Raw genomic sequence first — 23,092 nt, 5'->3', positions numbered from 1 at the left:
ACACACACACCTGAAACACAATTTCACAAAACAATATTTACCTTTTAATATTGCCTAATCTATTCCATTTTATTTTAAAAAAAGTATGAGTCACAACCTAATACGTTGATTTTATCATTCACTAATAGATTTTGATGTAAAATTTAAAAAGCATTGTCCTTGAACAGTGACTCCCAACCTTTTCCATTTCATGGCACATTAACTAATTACCAAAATTCTGCAGCACACCAAAAAAATACATATTTTTTGCCAATCTGACAAAGTATAGGTATAATTTTGATTCATTCACACAGACAGCTATTGTTGTGTGGCTACTGTCATTTTATAATTTGACAATCTAAGGGAAAAGAGGTCTGTGTCCTTGACTAAACACTCAGTTATTGCACAATTTAAAAATTCTTGTGGCACACCGATTGAAAATCACTATTCTAGAACATCCATTTGTATAACCTGCCTCAAATTAGAAAAAAGAAGATGGTGGAATTAGAGTGTTGGGCATGGTGCATAATGCACAGCTTCTCTTAACTTGACTGTGGGCCAAGTGAGGAGCAGAGCTACTGGGAGTGTGTCCTCTTAGTGGTAACTTCTCAGCAAGATCATAGCAGAAAAAAGACTGAGAACCCTTCTTCAAAAATTGAAACAACCCACCATGTCTTCTCAGAAATTTCCAGAGGGCTGAGACCCCACAGAGAGTGACTATGCAAAAGTAACACTCAGGAGAGACTGTTTTGAGTTGGAAAATACTACCTTTTATCTCTACCTAGCCCTTTAAAGGATCAAGGTCCTTTAGAGAACTTACCCAATCAACCTTGACATTCTTCTTGTGAGAAAGGAGGAAGTTCCATAATTGGTCAGAATAAGTGTAGGACAGGACTAGGAGACAAGCTTTTTTGCACTGCATAATTTGACCTTACTCACCTCACTTAATCTTGCCCCTATTGGATCCTGCCTTTATTTAAAATGTTGATACTGCATACGTACATCATTGATTTTTGGCATTAATTTTCATTTAAAAATATTGCATGAGGATATTATTTATCTTGACTATGAGTATTTTGTCATTCTCTTAAATTTTTCTATGGCGCACTAGTGTCTCACTGATGTCACCCTAGTCCTGGCCCAGAGTAAGAGCTATCCAGGTCAGTTGTAACTACCACAAGTTAAACAAGGAAGAGTTAAAATCAAGCTTTTTAATGACAGCCTCTCCCATTACAATTTCATTATGTACCATGACTCAAATGATCATCCTACCCTACCAATGACATTTCAGCACTAATAAATGCAGTCAGCATACACGTTTGTAGTAACATCTTTCATACCTCTGCAGTTGTAAATACTTCACAGATAATAAGGCAGGCACAAGTCATAGTTCCACTTCTTCCTAGAAAAGGAAAGAAGTTAGCTCATTATTCATGGCAATATGTGGTTATAAAAATACTCTCAGCAATATCCAGAGGTCATTTTCAATTTATTTTTTTTCTCTCTGAATGTGCTTGTTCAGAAAACTTCAAGTCAGAAATAGCCAAAGCTGTTTCACTGCTCTGAGGTTCTCCTAGGAATTCTTCCTAACCATGTGCATAAATGCACATGTACTGTGTGCATTATTCTTGAATCCAGCTCCGCTTAGGATTCTAACACTACAGAACTATTCGCCAATGAAGAGTAACATCAATAAAAGAACATGGTTAGAACCCCAAATACTATCTAGCATTTTCAATACCCATTATTCCTTTCATTTTAAAGTTTTTAAGTGTGTTATAAAATACTAGAGGCCCGGTGCATAAAATTCATGTACAGGGGTGGGGTGTCCCTCAGCCCAGCCTGCACCCTCTCTAATCTGGGATATCCCTCTCACAATCCAGGACTGCTGACTCCTTACTGCTTACCTGCCTCTGCCTGATTGCCCCTAACTGCTTCTGCCTGCCAGCCTGATTGATGCCTAACTGCTTCTGCCTACCAGCCTGATTGATGCCTAACTGCTCCCCAGCTGGCCTGATTGCCCCTAATTGCCCTCTCCTGCCAGTCTGGTCGCCCCTTACTGTCTTCCCCTGCAGGCCTGGTCATACCCAACTGTCCTCTCCTGTAGGCCTGGTCCCTGTCCCCCCCAACTACCCTCTCCTGCTGGCCTGGTCTCCCCCAACTGCCCTCCTCTGCCACCCCGATCATACCTAACTGACCCCCCTGCTGGCCTTACTGTCCACAACTGCTCTCCCCTGCAGGCCTGGTCCCCTCCCCCCCCCCCAATTGCCCTTTCCTGCTGGCCTGGGTCTCCCCAACTGCTCTCCCTTACAGTCCTGGTCCCCCTCCACCCCAACTGCCCTCCTCTGCCAACCTGGTCACCTCCAACTGCCCTCCTCTGCTGGCCTGATCACCCCTAAATGGCTACAACTGCCTTCCCCTGAAGGCCATATTGTGGCAGCCATCTTGTGTCCACATGGGGGCAGCCATATTTGATTACATGGGGGCGGCCATCTTGTGTCTTGGAGTGACAGTCAATTTGCATAGTACTGTACTCTTTATTAGATAGGCTATAAAAACATAAAACAGTATAATGAACCCCATACACCCAGTTCACAGATTCTATAATTATCCTATATATAAAAGCCTAATATGCTAAATGTCTGGTCCTCCAGTTGTCAGTTCAACCAATCAAAGTGTAATATGCTAATGATATACTAATGTCACTCAATGCTCACTATCATGTGCAATGACCACCAGGGGGCAGATTAGCTTGCTGGGATCTGGCTGATCAGGACTGAGCGAGATGGGCAGGACACACCCTGGAACCCTCCTGAGGTCCCTCCTTGGCTGGCCAACCTCCTGTGTCCCTCCCTGGCCCCAATCATGCACTAGTGGGGTCTCTGGGCCTGGCCTGTGTCCTCTCACAATCTACAACACCTCAGGGGATGTCAGAGAGCCAGTCTTGGCCCAACGGCGGAATGACCAGTCACTATGATGTGCATTGTCCATTAGGGGGCAGATGCTTAACACAGGAGCTGTCCCCTAGCGGGCAGTGTACTCCCATAGAGGGAGTGCTACTTAGCCAGAAGCCAGGCCATGGCTGGTGAGTGCAGCACTAAGGATGTCTGACTGCTGATTTAAGCCATCAGTTAGACATCCCCCAAGGGCTCCTGAACTGTGAGAGGGCACAAGCCTGGCTAAGGGATCCCCTTAAGTGCACAAATTTTGTGCACCAGGCCTCTAGTCATATTATATTGTTTACTTGGGTTTTTAAATTTATTTTTAGAGAGAAAGAAATGGAGAAAGAAAAGCCATCAATTTTGTTTTTTCACTTATTTATGCATTCATTGGTTGATTCTTGCATGTGCCCTGACAGGGGATCAAACCCACAACCTTGGCATATCAGGTTGACTCTCTAACCAAGTGAGCTACTCAACCAGGGCCTATTGAACTTTAATTTTTCTCTTCCTTTTTCTCTCCTTCCTTCTTTTGCACTTGCACTTCTATAGCACTTAGATGCACATAACCTGCATCTATAAAGTATCTAGTGTTTGATACCTGGGTTTAAAACAAATCCTTGATTTCATGTCATTTCATGTCAAGAGCGATAGGTGTGATTTTGTGTGTGTGTGTGTGTGTGTGTGTGTGTGTGTGTGTGTAAGTTGCATGTATCTCTAATACATATTACTTTTTTCCTTAAAGTCTCTTATGTTTTATTCCAATACATATTTTTGACAAACAAAATTTGAGTTAAAAATGTTGCTTTTTATTTTTATAATGATCTGTGGCTTTTGTCTTACCAGTATATGATGAACTTATTTTATCCAATTTCAAACTTATCCCTTTAACTTGAGATGCACCCTATTTTCTATTTTAGCCTTTTAAAAGAAACTACTAAACTACTAAACTTATTTTACAACCCATAGTTTGAAAACCACTATTCTAAGCCAAGTTCTTCCGAAGAGAACTTTGGACCATCCTATGCTATGATAAATAAAAGCTTTTTAATAATCCAGCTTTCAGTTGTATGTGGACTGTTAATATTTCAATTGTGGAGAACATCTTTGGGTCCCTATAACTCTGATATCTTCCAGTTGAAAAGCACTTTTGCAGATTTGTATCCCTGTGGATAAGTACAACTGCATACACAGTAAATGCCCTCTCACCCAGGGAAGTTAGGGACAGCAAGGAATCATAAAAATAACACTGCCTATTTTCACTTTAAATGAATGTATATTTATTAACTATATTTCTGATTTTAGACAAAGATTCTGAAGATTTTTTTTCTTGGAAAGACTAGGTCCGTGGCATAAATCATGGCATCATCTATAATTCTTCTTTTTCGATTTTTGAAGGCAATCTAGGAGCAGAACCCCTTTAGATTTTACCACTGGAATTTTTTTCCAATTGTTTTACTTCACTCTTACTTGTATTTAACTTGGCTGCAATTATGGTTGTAGCCACTCAACTTTATTGAATCTTCTTAAAACATTTAACTTGTTTCCTAAAACTGTAACTTGTTCCATTCACTCTAACATTTTAGATCTACGTAACACTTGATTATTTGACATAAGTACAATAACAAATGGAACTGGCAGACACTGGAGAAGCAGAAACAGATAGGCACACTTCTGAGAAGCTTTCTAGCTGCGATTTGTCAGCATGTCAAAGGACACCAATAGGTGAGTTCACAGAGGGAATGAGAGCATCATATAAGCCCCTAAATTGGTTAGTTGGAAGTCATTAAGAGATCTTTTGTTACCCTGAAGTCGTCAATAGCATCTTGCACCTCTAAATGTAATAAAATTCTTGGCTTTCATAATGATAACTATCATTTGGGTTTACATATCTCATATAATCTTTACAACAACTCTGTGAGGAAGGAGAAACTGAGGTTTTGCAAGTTTAAGAAACTTTCACATAGTCAAAATAGCAATAACAACCCTTAAGCTTAAGTCTTTTTCTATCATCCATCCCCACTGTGTAGACTTACATGTTAAATTCTTGGATCTATAAGCAGATCTATAATCTATGAGGTGATTTTCCAGATACCAAGAGTGGTAGGTGTGAGTGTGTGTGTGTGTGTGTGTGTGTGTGTGTGTGTTGTGTGTGTGTGTATGTGTGTAAGTTGCATGTATCTCTATCTAATACATATTATTTTTTTTTCTTAGTAAACAATAGACTGTGGTCTAATAGAAGAAGTGCATGTGTCTGCTTAATACTTATCACATACCCTGCATCTATACAGTACCTAGTGTTTAATACATGAACGAATGTACATTTATACTCTTCCAATTTATCATGACATCCAGTCCCATGACAACTCCTTTTTCTCGTTTTGTTTTCACTTCCTCATTCAACTAGATGCACAATGAACAATTTTACTGCTGGCTTTACCAGTGCCACATAACATTGCCTCGCTTGCTTCTGGATCCTTTTTTGTACCCACTCTGTAAAAGCCAAATACTTGGTTAATTTGGGCATCCACTTCCTCCATTCTTACATATAAAAACATCAAATACACATAGACCAGAAAAGCAGAGAACTGTTAGAGAAAAATCACACAACTTTTAATCCTATCTAATAAAAGAATAATATGCAAATTGACCATTACTCCAAGACACAAGATGGCAAACCCCCGTGTGGACACAAGATGGCCTCCACAAGATGGCCTGCAGGGAAGAGCAGTTGTGGGCAGTTAGGGGTGACCAGGTTAGCAAGAGAGGGCAGTTGGGGGAGACAAGGCTAGCAAGGGTGGGGAGTTGTGGGGGAACCAGACCTGCAGGGGAGGGCAGTTGCGGGGGGACCTAGGCCTTCAGAGAAGGGCAGTTGTGGGCAATTAGGCAAGCAGAGAGGGAAGTTAGGAGTGACAGGGGTGGCAGGAAAGGGCAGTTGGGGGAGACCAGGACTGCAGGGTAGGGCAGTAGCTGGGGGGAGGGGGAACCAGGCATGCAGTGGAGGGAAGTTGGAGGGGACCCAGGCCTGCAGGGGAGGGCAGTTGTGGAGGATCAGGCCTTCAAGGGAAGACAGTTTAGGGGGGGGGGGGACCAGGCCAGCAGAAGAGAACAGTTGGGGGGCACCCAGGCCTGCAGGGGAGGGCAGTTGGGAGGGACCAGGCCTGCAGGGGAGGACAATTGGGGGGGAACCAGGCCTGCAGGGGAGGACAGTTGGGGGTGATCAGGCAAACAGGGAGGGCAGTTAGGGGTGACCAGGGTGTCAGAGGAAGGCAGTTGGGGGAGACCAGATCAGCAGGGGAGGGCAGTTGTGGGGGACAAGGACTGCAGGGGAGGGCAGTAGTGGGGAGCAAGCCTGTAGAAGAAAGCTGTTTGGGGTTCCAGGCCTGCAGGGGAGGGCAGTTGTGGGGGGACTAGGCCTACAGGAGTAGACAGTTTTGGGGGGGAACCAGGCCAGCAGGAAGGACAGTTGCAGGGGATCCAGGCCTGTAGGGAAAGGCAGTTGGGAGCCAGCAGTCCTGGATTGTGGGAGAGATGTCCAACTGCTGTGTAAGCCTGATCCCAATGGGAGTGGGCCTAAACAGGTGGTCAGACATCCTTCAAGGATCCCAGATTGAAGAGGGTGCAGGCTGGGCTCAGGGACACTCCCCATACCCTTGCACAAATTTCCAACAGGATACCTATTACATTAGACCACCCTGCCAAGACTGGGGACATAGCAGATCTACCTAATACATAAATACAAAGGCAGAGAGGCAGCAAAAATGAGGAGACAAAGAAACAGTCTCAAATGAAAGAGCAGGACAAACCTTGAGAAAGGGACCAAAATAAGCAATCTACCAGATCAGAGCTCAATACACTAGTTATAAGGATGCTGGGTGACGTTAGGGGAACAGATGAACTCAGTAAAAACTTCAAAAAAGAGATAGAAAAACATAAAAACTGATGTAGAAACGATAAAAAAAATAAAAAAATGAAAAATACAATAACTAAAATGAAGAATATACTTGAAGAAATCACAGCAGGTTAGTTGAAGCAGAAAATTGAATCAGAGATTTGGAAGACAAGGTAAAGGAAAACACCCAATCAGGAGAGTAAAAAGAAAAAATAATCTATATATATAAAGAACCAGGATTCATAAAGACCGATGCTCCACTAAACACTGGAAGTCAGTGCTTGGTGCCCTGGTGACCCAGCACTGACTGCTGGGGGGGCTGTGAATCAGGCCCAGAGAGAGTCCTGCAGAGAGAGAGGCAGGTTCTGATCCCCAGCCTCCATGGCAGCTGTTGATCAGCCTTTGCCTCTCTCTTTCTCTCCCAGCTTTGCTAGCAGCTGCACCTCTGTTTCTCTCTGGGCCTCTACCAGGGCTGCTGATAGCCCCACCTCTCTGATAAGGCCTGGAGATAGGCCCAGAGATGCTGACTGGCATAGAAACCAACCAATCAGAATCAAATCTGGGTGAAGTGTCAGGAGTCAATGGCTGCCCAGGAGGTGAAGCTTTTGATGCTGACTGGCATAGAAACTGACCAATCAGAACCTAATCTGAGTGAACTACAAAGGCAGAACCTAAGGTGGAGGCTAAGGGTTAGTTTTAAGGGGAACAGCTGTTCGGTATAAGGTGTAAGAAAGCAGTTCAATTTTTTCATGACCCATTTGGTAGTATAGTGCATATGACTGGCTATCAGTCCAGATATAGGGATTATGTGTTTTTGTCTGCCAAGAGCATCCCTCCTGTTGAAAAAGGCTCCCTCCGATTTAGGCAATTCTATCCTATATAATCTATCTATACTAATAAAAGGGAAATATGCTAATTAGACTGGGTTGACTGGCCAACTGACGGACGTCCAACTTCCTTCCAGACAAATCCATGGTGGTGGGGGCTGAGGCAGAGACAGTTAGGGTCGATAAGGCAGGCAGGGGAGGGCAATTGGAGGTAAGATCAAGCCAGCAGGAGAGGGTAGTTGGTGGTGAGATAGGCTGGCAGAGGAGGGCAGTTAGGGGCATTCAGGCAGTCAGGCAGAGGCAGTTAGGGGCAATCAGGCAGGCAGGCAAATGAGTGGTTAGAAGCCAGCAGTCCTAGATTGCAAGAGGTGTGTCTGACTAACTGGTTTAGGCCCCCTGGGTGGTCGGACATCCCCAAGGGGTCCCTGATTGGGGAGGGTGCAGGCTGGACTGAGGAACCCACTCCCTCCTCCTTTGCACAAATTTTGTGCTCCAGGCCCCTAGCTTTAAAATGAGTGTAATTCAAGAGACCTCTGGGACAACATCAAGCATACCAACATTTGCATCATAGAGGTACCAAAAGGAGAAAAGGAGAGCAAGGGACTGAAAACCTATTTGAAGAAATAATGACTGAGAACATTCCAATCAGGCAAAGAAAATAGACAAATGAGTCCAGGAAGTACAGAGAGTCCCAAACAAGGTGAATCCAAAATGACCACACTAAGACATGTCATAATTAAAATGCCAAAGTTTAAAGAGAAAGAATTTTAAAAATGGCAAGACAAAAAAAATTAGTTAGCCAGTTCCCATAAGACTGTCAGCTGATTTCGCAAAGAAGCTTTGTAGGCCAGAAAGAATTGGCACAAAATATTTAAAGTGATGAAAAATAAGAACCTATAACCAAGAACAATACACTAAGCAAGGCTATCATATGTAGTTGAAGGAAATAAGGAACTTACCAGAACAAAAGTTTAAAAAGTTCATCACCATAAAATCAGTAATACAAGATATGTTAAAGGGACTTCTTTAAGAAGGACAAAAGGAGATAAAAATATGAATAATACAATGGCAAGAACTACATACCTATCAATGCTTACTTTTTTTTTTTTTTAGATTTCTTTATTGATTAAGGTATTACATGTGTGTTCTTATCCCTACGTAACCCCCCAACATCCCTCACTCATGCCCTCACCCCCCTGTTGTCTGTGACCATTGGTTAGGCTTATATGTATGCGTACAAGTCCTTAGGTTGATCTCTCCCCCTTACCCCACCCTCCCCTACCTTCCCTCTGAGGTTTGATGGTCTGACTGATGCTTCTCTGCCTCTGGATCTGTTTTTGTTCATCAGTTTACGGTGTTTATTATATTCTATAAATGTGTGAGATAATGTGATATTCATCTTTCTCTGACTGGCTTATTTCACTTAGCATAATCCTCTCCACTTCCATCCATGTCATTCCAAATGGTAAGAATTCTTTCTTTTGCCAAAACTGATTTGGTTCAGTGGATAGAGCATTGGCCTGCGTACTGAAAGGTCCAAGGTTCGATTCCGGTCAAGGGCATGTACCTGGTAGGGGGTGTGCAGAAGGCAGCTGGTTGATGTTTCTCTCTTATCAATATTTCCAGCTCTCTATCCCTCACTCTTCCTCTCTGTAATAAATAAATAAATAAATAAATAAATAAATAAATAAATAAATAAAATATATTTTTATAAAAAAAGAATTTCTTCTTTTTTACTGCAGCATAGTATTCCATTGTGTAGATGTACAACAGTTTTTTAATCCACTCATCTGCTGATGGGCACTTAGGCTGTTTCCAAATCTTCACTATTGTAAATTGTGCTGCTATGAACATAGGGGTGCTTGTATCCTTTCTGATCGGTGTTTCTAGTTTCTTGGATTATATTCCTAGAAGCAGGATCACTGGGTCAAATGGGAGTGCCATTTTTAGTTTTTTGAGGAAACTCCATACTGATCTCCACCGTGGCTGCACCAGTCTGCATTCCCACCAGCAGTGCAAGAGGGTTCTTTTTTCTCCGCATCCTCGCCAAGCACTTGTCATTTGTTGATTTGTTGATGATAGCCATTCTGACAGGTGTGAGATGGTATCACATTGTCGTTTTGATTTGTATCTCTCGGAGGATTAGTTACTTTGAGCATGTTTTCATATGTCTCTTGGCCTTCTGTATGTCCTCTTTCGAAAAGTATCTGTTTAGATCCATTGCCCTTTATTTTTATTGAGTTGTTTATCTTCCTTTTGTTAAGTTGTATGAGTTCCCTGTAAATGTTGCAGATTAAACCCTTATCAGTGATAACACTGGCAAATATGTTCTTCCATGCAGTGGGCTTTCTTATTGTTTGGTTGGTTTCTTTTGCTGTGCAAAAGGTTTTTATTTTGATTTAGTCCCGTTTGTTTGTTTTCTCTTTTGTTTTCATTGCCCTAGAAGCAGTATCAGTGAAGAAATTAAATACTTACGTTAAATGCAAATGGTTTAAATGTTCTAATCAAAAGACTATATGAATAAGAAAAAAAGACTCATATAGCTCAGTGGATAGATAGTGGACTGAAAGGTCCCAGATTTGATTCCGGTCAAGGGCATGTACATTGGTTGTGGGCACATCCCCTATAGGGGGTGTGCAGGAAGCATCTGGTTGATGTTTCTCTCTTATAGATGTTTCTAGCTCTCTGTCCCTCTTTCTCTCCCTTCCTCTCTGTAAAAAATCAATAAAATAGATATTTTTAAAAAGACTCATATATATTCTGTCTGCAAGAGACCCATTTCAGATCAACAGACACACAGACTGAATGTAAAGAGATGAAAAAAGATACTTTATGTAAATGGAAATGAAAAATAAGCTGGAGGAGCAATACTTATATTAGACAAAATAGACTTTAAAACAAAGGCTCTAATAAGAGATAAATAGGTCATTGCATAATGATAAACTTCAACCCAACAAAAAGATATAACCCTTGCAAACATTTATACACCCAACATCAGAGCACCTAACTATATAATATGGATGAACATAAAAAGAGAGATTGATAGTAATATAATAATTTTAGGGGACTTTACTCCCATTGACATTAATTCATAGCTCATCTAGTCAGAAATCAATAAGCTAACAGCATACTTAAATGACATATTAGACCAGATACAGTTAATTGATATTTTAAAGAATTCACCCCCAAATAGCAGAATATATATTCTTTTCAAGAGCTCATAGAGCATATTCCAGGATTGATCACATATTAGGCCACAAAACAAGTCTCAATAAATTTAATAAATGTAATAAAATTAAAGTAATATCAAGCATCTTCTCCAATCAAAATGACATAAAACTAAAATTAATTACAAGAAGAAAACTAAAAAACACACAAATACATAAAGGCCAAATAACATGCTACTAAACAATAAATGGGTTAACAATGAGATCAAGAGAGAAATCAAAGGATACCTAGAGACAAATAAAAATGAAAGCATGACCTAAAATCTATGGAACACGGTGAAAACAGTTCTAAGGAAATTTATGACATACAGGTGTACCTCAAGAAAAAGCTCACTCTAAGCTTACACCTATAAAGAACTAGAAAAAGAAGAACAAGCAAAGCCCACAGTGAGCAGAGGACAGGAAATAATAAATACCAGAGCAGAAATAATCAAAATAGACTATTAAAAATTGGAAAAGATCAATGAAACCAAAAGCTGGTTCTTCAAAATAATAAACAAAAGTGATAAACCTTTACCCAGATTCATCTAGAAAAAAAGAGAGAGGGCCCAAATAAATAAAATCAAAAATGAAAGAGAAGTGACAATCAACACCAGGGAAATGCAAAGGATTATTGAAAATACTATAAACAATTATATGTCAACATATTGAACAATCTGGAAGAAATGAATAAATTTCTAAAAACATACAATCTTTCAAGGTTTAATCAAGAAGGAACAGAAAGTCTGAACAGATAGATAACTGCTAATAAAATAGAATCAGTAATCTAAAAACACCCAACAAATAAAAGCCTTGAATGAGATGGTTTCACAGGTGAATTTTACCAACCATTAAAAAAACATATAGTCATATCAATTGATGCAGAAAAAGCATTTGATAAAATCCAACAACCTTTTTTGATAAATATGCTCAGCAAAGTGGGAATAGAAGGATCATACCGCAACATAGTAAAAGCCATATATGACAAACCCACAGCCAACATCATAAATACTCCATGGGCAAAAACTGAAACCTTTTCATCTAAGATCAGGAATGAGACAGCGATGTCCACTTTCACCAGTCCTGTTCAACATAGTACTAGAAGTGTTAGCCACAGCGATCAGACAAGAAGAAATAAAAGGCATCCAAATTAATATAGAAGTAAAATTGTCATTATCCGTGATGACAAGATACTATACATAGAAAACCCTAAAGACTCCATAAAAAATTATTAGGCTTAATAAATGAATTCAGCAATGTAGCAAAATACAAAACAAATGCCAAGAAATATATGGCATTTTTACACAATAGTGAATTTACAGAAAGAGAGATTAAAAAAAATAATCCCATTTACCATTGCACCAAAAAATTAAGATACTAGGAATAAACTTAACTAAGGGGACAAAAGACCTGAACTCGGAAAACTACAGGACACTGAAAAAAGAGATAGAGGAAGACATAAACAAATGTAAGAATGTAGCGTGTTCATGGATTGGCAGAATCAACATCATTAAAATGTCCATACTACCTAAAGAAATCTATAGATTCAATGCACTCCTCATTAAAATACCAACGGCATATTTCACAGACCTAGAATGAACTCTCTAAAAATTCATCTGGAATAAAAAAAGACCCCTAATAGCTACAGCAATCCTGAGAAAGAAGAACAAAGTAGGTGGGATCTCAATACCAGATATCAAGCTGTATTACAAAGCCACTGTTATCAAAACTGCCTGGTACTGGCAAAAGAACAGACATATAGATCAATGGAATAGAATAGAGAACCCAGAAATTGACCCATATCTCTTAGATTAATTAATATTTGACAAAGGAGGCAAGAGCATACATAGGAGTCAAGACAGTCTCTTCAATAAATGGTTTTGGGAAAACTGCCTCTGGTGGTTACTGAAAACTCTTTGCTCCCATGCACCGTGGTCCCGCCAGGCACTTGTACCTGCTGCTGGCGCTGGCCCCACTTGTACCGTTGCCAGTGATGGAGGTACTGCTTGCACCCACTGCCAGCACCTGACTCAAACCCCAATCACTTGGCGCCAGCAGTGGGTGTGAGTGGCGGCTCCCAGGCCTGATTGCCCCTCAGGGCTTCTCCACCTCCCCTTGCTCCGGAAAGGTGATCTGGGCCTGCAGCCGCCTCTTGTACCCGCTGCTGGTGACTGGTGACGGCCCTGCTCACACCTGCAGCCACCGCTGGAGCCACTGCTTGCACCAACTGCCAGCGCCAGTCCCACTCGCATCCACAGCCTGTGCTGGAGCTGTCTGTTGCACCAGTCCCAATCTCTTGATGCTGTAAGAGGGTGCCAGCAGCTTCTTCACCTTCCCCTGCTCCTGAGGGATGATCAGGGCAGCAGCCGCCACTTGTACCCACTGACAGCACCCGCCCCACTCGCATCCACTGCTGGCGCTGACCCCAATCACTCTGTGCTGTCAGCACTTGGGAGCAGCTGTGGCAGGAATGAGGCTGCTGGCAGACAGGGGACAGAGACCATGGTAGGAGGGGCCAGGCAGGGGCATGGAAGATGGGCCGAGATCTGCCCCTGTGCCCTTCGCAGCCTTGTGGCCCAGAGTTCCTTTCAAGGTGCATGAATTCATGAACTGTGCCCCAAGTGCTGTTTTAAAAAAGAAGAAACTTTTACCATCTGCACAGTATGGATCGAACTGAAGAGCATTATGCTAAGTGAAATAAGCCATTTGGAGAAAGATAAATATCACATGATCTCACTCATATATGGGATGTAATGAAAAACATAAACTGATGAACAAAAATAGATCCAGGACAAAGTAACACTGAACAGAATGTCCAACCTCAGACTGAAGGCAGGGGAGAAGGGTTAGAAATTAACCAAAGGACTTGTTTACATGCAAATTAGCATAACCAATGGACACTGACACTGGGATGGTAGGGGCTTGTTCTGGGGGTGAGAATGGTCTGAGGTGGTCAATCGGGGGAAAATGCGACATATGCAATACTTTAAAATCTAGGGACATATCTAACAAAAAATATACAAAGTTTTCTGTGTAGAAAATGAAAAAAATTATAAAGAGAGATTGAAGAACACCCAACTAAGTGAGGGACTATCTTCCTTCATGGATGAAAAAATCAGTATTGTAAAGATTTCAATTGCCTTCAATCTGCACATCAATGCAATTCTAAACAAAATTGTATCAAAATCAAATGTATTTGTGTGTATGTATTTGTATAATATGTGTGTAGTTTGACTAGCTGATCATAAAAGTTATATAGAAATGTAGATGGTCTATTAAGACTGTGAAGAAGGTGAACTCCCTTGACTGGGAATCTGGAGTATTAGAAAGCTTTGGTAAGTAAGATAGTTTTACTACAGGCATATAGATAAAGGAAAGACTATTGAACAGTCAGAAATAGACCATGTCCTGCCGAGCAGTGAAGAAATGAAAGCCTAGTTCCCGCCTGGGAGGGCGGCGAGGTGACAGCCACAGTTGATTATGGAAGATTCCCACTAGACTCACACTTTACGGACAGCACTTCAGCCTGGTTCAACAGTTCAGGGAGCTCACATTTCTCATATCGCTCAACAGATGTCACTAAGAGGATTTGCACCAGAGAAGCTGTACCTCTTCCTAGAGAGCAAGTACAGATTCAGAGGGTCATCCATATGGCTCAGTCTTCTGTAATTCACCCACTCCATGTGCAAGTGGTATCATCTTTATCAGAAAGTGAAGAGTCTCAGGACTCACCACGTAGGATCCTCATAGAAAGCCCACGGGATCCTAGCAAGGCATCCATCTTATAGGGGAAAAAAAATGGGAAGATCTGTCTTCTGAAGATACACAGGGCAGAAAAGGCGACAGAGAAAATCCTGGACTTTCTGCTGTTACTTCTATGTCTGCTCCAACTTCCATTTATCGGACTAGCACCAGACAGGGCATTGCCATTGCCCTCAATGGAGCCTTACAGCTGGCCATTCCAGCACAGATGGATTACAGGGACTTCAGACACTAACCATGAGGAATTCAGGCAGTACTCAACAAGGTACAACAATTCTCCACTGTGCACAGCAAATACTTGTGCCCAGAAACCAGGTGGTTATACAAATTGCACCAGGAGATATGCCAACGTATCAGATCTGTACCACATTTTGAGAAAATTCGCTGCCACAAACTGTGGTGATGACATTTCCTTTGAGTCTTACATCTCTGACAACTAAGACAGATGACCCCCCATTGAAAAGAGAAATAAGGTTGATGAAAAACAGAGAAGGGTTCTAGAATGTTGTACAAAGAAGAAAAAATATGTGAAATGCCTGGAAAATTGAGTTGCAGTCCTGGAAAAGTCAAAATAAAACTCTAATAGAAGAGTTAAAAACTTTGAAAGATGTTTATTTCCATCAAGTGTTTGATATTTGAGAAAGAAAATATTTTGAGGATATGCCTAAAAATTAAATGATTTTTTCTTTTTAGTGGAGTTCCAAAAATTAAAAGGTCAAAAATGAAGCTTTTATTTAGGCTTTTGCAACTCACAGTCTTATGCAAGAGAACTAGTGACAGAGGATATAGTGGAAAATTATCTCAAGGAAGGTACTGGCACAACTGGTAACTCTGTAAAAAAAACACTAAAAAAGCAGGAAGTAAACATTCACTAATCTGAATTTTCTACATTACAGTAGTTGTCACTAATCCAAAAATGACAGAAAAGATAAAATTTGGTAAATTTTCAAAATTAAATCAATTTACCCTATAGGTCTGCATTTCATACTGTTTTCAAAAATTAACTTTTTTCAATATTGTGCATGTGTATTTATTTTATTTCTGTCAATAATTTATAAATTACTAAAAGAAAACTAATGCATAACTAAATATAAATAATTATGTGTTCTGATTACATATACTTATTCTAGTGTCAAGTCTTTTAAATGGGTCTTAAGTTTGTTTATTGGACTTGAGAGCATTTTGAAGAGTGGGAAAAACAAAATTTGAGGCCTTGTTCTAACAGACATCTAAGGTACATGAATGGGGTGTAGTGTTTTTGTAACATTTATTATCAGAATGGAAATAAAACTTTAAAAGTTTGACACTTTTAAATAGTTGGTTTTTTTGATTATTCTGGAAATGGTAGTTTTCTACAAATATATAACAGATCTTTTTTATCCTATATTCTGTAAGCAGTTCAGTATACATTACTTATTCTGTTGTGCTTTAATAGAATGGAATATTTATAGGCCCTTAAAGAGATATTAGAGTATTAAAAAAAACACTTGTGAAGATGCATACCAAAGTTTTCCAAGAGGATTTTATAATCAATTTAATGTAAGATTTATCAGAATAAAATAATAGTTTTTAAAGCAATTTTATGCTAGAGACTATTTTGTAATGCAGTGAATGGTACATTTATAAAAGTGATATCAATATGTTTTATAGCTAATATTTATAAATTCTAAAGTTGAGTTTTAATGATTATTTTAAGGTTTTTATAGTTTGTTTAGTAAAATAAGAATTTGCCTCTCAAAGTATTATTTTTATATTATGAAAGTAAAATTTCGTATTTGCTAATATCTGGATTCTAAGTTTTTATACAGTTTTTCCAAAGTTCACAAATGCTGTCAGTATACTAATGTTTAACTTCTGTTTTCCAACTTCTATACACTTTGAAATTGTAATACAAAACTATTGTGCGCTTTTTATTCATTATGTATCATATTGTTGTCTATGAAATTAAAGGAAATTTGATAAAATTAAGTTTGCTGAATGTAAAATCCATTGCTTGGTATATAAATGACAAGCTCCTTATAGTCATTCTATTAATGATACTAAGTATAATGTATTTCTAGTTTTTAAATGGATCAATTTAGAATTCTGGTTTTCATAATCTATTTTAAAAGAAAATATGTTGTATGTTTTGATTTATTCAGAACCAATTGCAATTAATTAATGACATTTTTTGTTCTTAAAAAAATAAAAGAAATGAAAGTTCAATCAGTGTGCTGAAACAATTGTATAGTCATATGGAAAAAGTTGAAACTTGATTCTTTCATCATATCACACACAAAAATCAATTTCAAATAGAATGAATCTTCTATAAGATAATACAGGAGAATGCTATTGAAACTCATCAGAACACAAAAACACCTTATAAAGAGAAAGAACAATATAGTACATTGACTATGCTAGAAGTAAGATCTGTTAACCAAGTGCTATTCAAAAGAAAGAGAAAAAGAAAATTACATTGCATAAAAAGTTTCTTGCAATAGACATAACAAATAGCAGAGTTGAAAATCCAGAAAACATAAAGAACTCCTATAAGTCAACTGAAAAAAAAATAATCCAGGAGAAAAATGGACAGGGAAATTAAACAGAACTTTACAAACGAAGATATCCAAGTCGCCAATAAACCTATGAACACTTTCTCAATCTTATTGGTAATCTAATTAGTAATTAGAAATGCAAATGAAAGCCATAATGAAATACATCCTCGAATTGTACTGTAATTGAAAAACATGTGAACACAGAATAAGTTCCCTCTCAACAACAACAAATTTTAATTTGAAATAAATGTTTTCCTTCAAACAGAGACTTTGCTTTATTATCAGAAAACTGAAATTAATTGCTTACACTATGAGCCATGTGAAATGGACATTTTTGTAAGTAAAAAATGGTAAAAACAAACAAACAAACAAACACAAAGCAAAAAACAAACCAACCCTGGAATTCCATATGGTTCAACTTCTATGTTCTCTAATTACCCCTGGCAATGTAATTTGCCATTATATATATAATATTTCAACCTATGGAACTAACAATAGAACTTGCCAACTACTAACGGCTGGAAGCTAGTTTTCATGTAAGGCTAAAACTTGATTCTACTCAATCAATAAGGCGATATTAAAATATTGTGTTTTCCTGGAATTCACTTGTTGTATTTACAAATGGCTTAAAAAAATTTTATCCCCACCAAAATCAACTTTTTGTATCATCTATAATAATCTATAATAATAAAAGCATAACATGCTAGTTAGACTGCACGTCCTTCTGGATGTCCTTCCGGACGAAGCCGGGGCTGTGAGGGAAGCCCGGGTCCTGAGTGAGTGCCAGCGGCCGAGGGAAGCCCGGGTCCCCGGTGCCAGAGGGAAGCCTGTGCCGGCAGGGGGGAGGAGGAAGGGCCTATGCTTGCACAAATTTCGTGCAGCAGGCCTCTAGTTATGCTATAAACATTTCAGATAGTTTTTGGTTTATGAAATATCATTGTTTTTGGCTCTTTTAACCATAAATGGTTCTTACAAAGTTAAAAAAAATCTTAAAATAAAATTAAAGGTTCTGATGATTTCTAAAGTTAAACACAGCTTTTATTTTGACTGATATTTTGAGAAATCAAAAATGAAAAAACTCAAATAGTCAATAAAGAAGGGAAAATATGCTCAATCATTCTTAGTTCTTTTATGCCTATTTTCTTTCCTTCTTTTCTCTCTCACTGCTTCCCTTTTTCCTTTACTCTTGAAGTTAATATTTTAAAATGTTAACTATTAATACTGATTAATAGCAGTATGTTTTTTGTAATTTAATATATTTTTCTAATTTTTTTAGAAACAGAGAAATAAAAAGATAAAATGTTTTTACCTTTGCCTCCCTTACAGTGAATCACTACGATGTTTTTATCATCTTGAGCCAGCCAATTCTGTGCTTCTTTGGAAAATTCCACCATCTCACTGATTTCAAATGTAAGATTTTTAGTTGAATTAACAGACTTCCAAAAATAAAGCCCACTGTATTTAGCCCTCTTCTTACAGTCAATTGACATAAACTTACCTCAGAGGGGGGACATTATGATCATCAATCATGATTCGATGGACCCTATAATGGAAGTACTTAGGATCATAAGATCTTTCACCTAAAAAAAATGACACATAGGTCATAGCTCTATACCTAATAAACATAGTAAATTATCAAGTTATGAATGTTATACTTTTCTCTTAGAAATGATTTATTCACCTTAAAAGGAGCTTTCTGACTGGTTCTTGCTATACTAAAAGACACTTAAGAGTCTCAAAAAATACAATAGAGTGATTTGTCCATCTTGAGTAATCTAAGTCCAACTTATTTCGATTTGTTCAACAGGTCTTACTTTTAATTTTCTAATTGAAAGGCTTTAAGAGAATAAAACGAGCAGAGAAAACTTATTGTGCTTAACAGATATCTTGCAGAATGCTTGAAACCTTGAGCACTGCATAGCTTAGATAACCAGAAGACACCTGGCATTGGGAGGAACCAATGATGGACCAGACCTTCACATCAGCAGAATGGCTTGCAGCCAGCAATCTGTATATATAAAAGCTTAAGCGACCTTTTGATCAGTAGCTATAATACGCACTGATCACCAGGAGGCAGACGCTCAATTCAGGAGGTGCCCCCTAGTGGTCAGTGCACTCCCACCGTGGGAGCGCTGTTCAGCTGACTGGTGGGCTCCAGATGCAGGACTCAAGGCGGGCAAGCACAGCTGCAGTGGCATGAGCCTCTACCGCGGACACTCCCCCTGACTGTCCCTTCCTCATCTAGGCCAGGGCCTGCACGGGAATGATTGGGCACGAGCCCGTGGCCACTTCTCAGTCATGGGTGAGGGGGTATCGCCCTAGGATGGCTGTGGAGACCGCAGTGGAGCGGCAGCAAGCCTCGCTTTGCACACTGTTACATCCCCCCAGGGGATGTTGGACTGCTGGTTTTGGCCCGATTCCCACACCCCACAGGGACCCCACCAGTGCATGAATCCATGCACTGGGACTCTAGTGATTAATAAGAAAATATTTCTTTCCTTTCAGTCTCTGCAGATTCCTTTGTCGGACTCAGCCCACCTGCACCTAGGTGCCTGAAATAAAAGATTCTTTTGATACCTTATGGCCTCATGTCACAGGTGTGTGATCCCGGCCCACTCCAACCTTTCGCTAACAGGCTGCTCATTACATTATGCTAGGGTAGTCAGACATCAGAGAGCAGAAGCAAATGTGGCCAACAAGAATGCTTGCCTCCTGCAAATGTCTAATATACAGGAAGAGAAAAAAAGTCAAGAGAAACATAAAGTGGAATATAATGCTTTTTTACAGAGTTTTGGTTTTTGTGAGAGCCTTGTTCTCACAGTTCACCCTCAGGGGGTTAGAGAACACATTGGTTGAATTGTCTGTCTTCAAAACAAAAACTGGCAAAAAGAACAAAAACATTTTTCTAAACCTAATACCATTAGAATAGACTCTTCCTTACCTGGCTCCACTCCACTTCAGCCTCCTGCCTGTCCCACCGACGAGGCCCAGCACAGGATGGAGATTTTTTAACTCACTTCCCACTACCACCAAATACTTATGATTAAATGAAACACAAAAACTGAATCATCTTCTTATATGTAGTAATCTATCTTCTATCTATAGTAGTAACATATATAGTCGTGTACATACTGCAAAGATTGTAGACTAGATAGTGGTTTCGATGCTTGGTATCCAGGAACCGCACAACTTCCTAAGAAAGATGGACATAAATCTTACATATATCCACCTGACACCAACAAAAGCCATTTTCTAGGAATAACCTAAAATGGTTATTACCTTTTATTCATTGGTCTCTCACTTAGCTCATTGGAAATATGAGCTAATGTACATTCCAAGTCACAGCTAACCCACTGATGGTTTTTAAAAAACCCACAAAGTTTTCTTAGCTACTCTGATTGGCCTCTACTATAAATATACATTGTTTAAGCTACCCGAAAAAGAAATTAGATGATAAAATAACTTTAAGTAAATTTGCACCAAATCATTAATTCACAGTAATATGTGGTTTTTATCTAGATCTAATTCTGAATAGATATTTCTTTTTGGTAATGATCTGGTTATTACAATCTACCTAAACATTATTTAAATAAATAAATGCAAAGAAAGCATGTGGTATGATTTCTTATATATGCTTGATAAAAAAAAGATGAACACATTATGTCAACTTTTAGGTAAGTGGAGGCAATTTGGAGACTATTTTTGTCTTCTTTGTGTTTTCTTATTTTCTAAAGTATACAGTATATGTACATTATGTGTATATGAAAATACACATAATGTGCATATATGTATAACTTTTAAAGTAAGAAATAAGTAGTCATTTAAAAAATATATATTTTTTATTTATTTCAGAGAGGAAGGGAGGAGAGAGATAGAAACATCAATGATGAGAAAGAAATTAATGTATCAAAGTGGTGAAATTATTAATTGGTTAATCCATGTCAAATAAAAAAGATAAACATTCTGAGTCTGCATTGTACTGGGTACTATGGGGGTAAACAGTCTTATTTACATAAAAAATTCTTAGGAGCCCAGGTAGATTGAGAAATGAAATATAAAATCCCACAAATATCTCTAAGAAATTTAAGTGAACATTAGTAAATTTTTGGATGGGGAGGAACTATGTGTTAAATCAATGGAAAACCAACAAATTTAAGTTTGTCTTCATAAAATCTGAAATTTCTGTTTTAAAAATGCCTCAGTATAACAAAAAAAAGAACAGGGAGGAGGGTTCTCAGTAAAATTAAGTGACTGGGGATCATGTTTAATATAATCTATAAATTAGTTATACTAATATAAACTAACCCATTTACAATAATTTAACTTGAAATATCTCACCCTATAGCTAAATGGGCCAAAGACATAAATAAATTCACAAAAAAGAAAATTTACTGGCTAAGAACCTACATAAAGAAATATTCACCCTCACCAATAAAGAAGTCAAAGAAAAAATTAAATGTCAGGCACCCATGAAATCAGTCTTTTCCTTTTTAATGAGAAAATCCAATGCTGGCAAATGTGGCATGAAAATGAAACCTTACATACCTCAACATAATAAAAGCTATATATGATAAACCCACAGCTAACACCATACTCAAAGGACAAAAACTAAAACCATTTCCCCTAAGAACAGGAACAAGACAGGGATGCCCACTCTCACCATTCCTGTTTGACATAGTACTGGAAGTACTAGCCATTGCAATTAGACAAGAAAAGGAAATAAAAGGCATCCAAATTGGAAAAGAGGAAGTAGAGCTGTCCTTATTTGCAAATGACATGATACTGTACATAAAAAACCTGAGAGACTCCTGATAAAAAAAACCCTAAAAGTCTTAAAATGAATTTAGCAATGTAGCAGGATACAAAATTAACTCCAAGAAATCTATGGCATTTCTGTACACCAATAGTGAACTTACAGAAACAGAGACTAAAAAAGCAATCCCATTTACCATAGTGCCAAAAAAATTTAAAACACTTAGAAATAAACTTAACCAAGGAGGTAAAAGACCTATACGCGGAAAACTATATGACACTGAAAAAAGAGATAGAGGAAGACGTAAACAGATGGAAGAACATACCATGTTCATGGATTGGTAGAATCAACATCATTAAAATGTTCATACTTCCCAAAGCAATCTATAGGTTCAATGCATTCCCCATTAAAATACCAATGGCATATTTCACAAACCTAGAAAGAACTCTCCCAAAATTCATCTTGAATAAAAAAAGACCCAGAATAGCACAGCAATCCTGAGAAAGAAGAATAAAGTAGGAGGGATCGCAATACCAGATTTCACAATGCATTACAAAGCCACTGTTTTCAAAACAGCTTGGTACTGGCACAAGAACAGAAATATAGACCAATGGAATAGAATAGAGAATCCAGATATCGACCCAAACCACTATGCTCAATTAATATTGTATTTGACAAAGGAGTCATGAACATACAATGGAGCCAAGACAGTTTTTTCAATAAATGGTGTTGGGAAAATTGGACAGATACATGCCAAAAAAAAAAAAAAAAAAAAAAAAAAAAAAAGAAAGAAAGAAAGAAAGAAAAGAAAAGAAAAGAAAAAAGAAAGAAAGAAAATAGATCACAAACTTAGACCATACACAAAAATAAACTCAAAATGGTTACAGGACTTAAACATAAGACGGGAAACCATAAAAATACTAGAGGAATCCACAGGCAGCAAAATCTCAGACATATGCCAAAAGAACTTCTTCACTGATACTGCCCCTACCAGGGACCACACCAGCAGACACTACAGAGAACTGAGGAAACACTACATCCACCAGGCTGTCCTCAAACAGACCTCATACTTGAACTTGGAGCCTGCGTGTGGGTTTTGGAGTTTGTGCTCCGGGAGAAACAACAGCTGCGGTGAGGGAGGTGAGCGGTCCCACGGGCAGCCCCTCTGCAGGGCAGCGCCGAGCCGGGAGGGTCTGTGGC

The 23,092-nt window shown here is 38.8% G+C and overlaps 1 protein-coding gene and 1 pseudogene across 2 annotated transcripts in view; one reads left to right on the top strand and one right to left on the bottom strand.

The window, feature by feature from the left end:
- Positions 1 to 23,092, bottom strand: part of LOC311619659 (phosphatidylinositol 3,4,5-trisphosphate 3-phosphatase TPTE2-like) — a gene marked incomplete at its 5' end in the record, with an annotated part of 63,033 nt that overhangs the window by 22,588 nt on the left and 17,353 nt on the right. The window contains 4 exons of the mRNA XM_084878231.1: positions 1,320 to 1,381; positions 18,449 to 18,537; positions 18,638 to 18,719; positions 20,272 to 20,332. Of these exons, the coding sequence (XP_084734357.1) occupies positions 1,320 to 1,381; positions 18,449 to 18,537; positions 18,638 to 18,719; positions 20,272 to 20,332 (294 nt within the window). The remainder of the gene's footprint in view (positions 1 to 1,319; positions 1,382 to 18,448; positions 18,538 to 18,637; positions 18,720 to 20,271; positions 20,333 to 23,092) is intronic.
- LOC311620232 (cyclic AMP-dependent transcription factor ATF-1-like) lies at positions 14,324 to 15,153 on the top strand (annotated as a pseudogene). The gene is made up of 2 exons: positions 14,324 to 14,418; positions 14,538 to 15,153. The product of its transcript is annotated as a cyclic AMP-dependent transcription factor ATF-1-like (transcript).

Source organism: Pipistrellus hanaki (genome assembly GCF_964339955.1).
Source record: "Pipistrellus hanaki genome assembly, chromosome: 3".
NCBI lineage: Eukaryota > Metazoa > Chordata > Mammalia > Chiroptera > Vespertilionidae > Pipistrellus > Pipistrellus hanaki.
The sequence above is the reverse complement of the archived record's forward strand: the minus strand, read 5'-3'. Positions and strand labels throughout refer to the sequence as shown.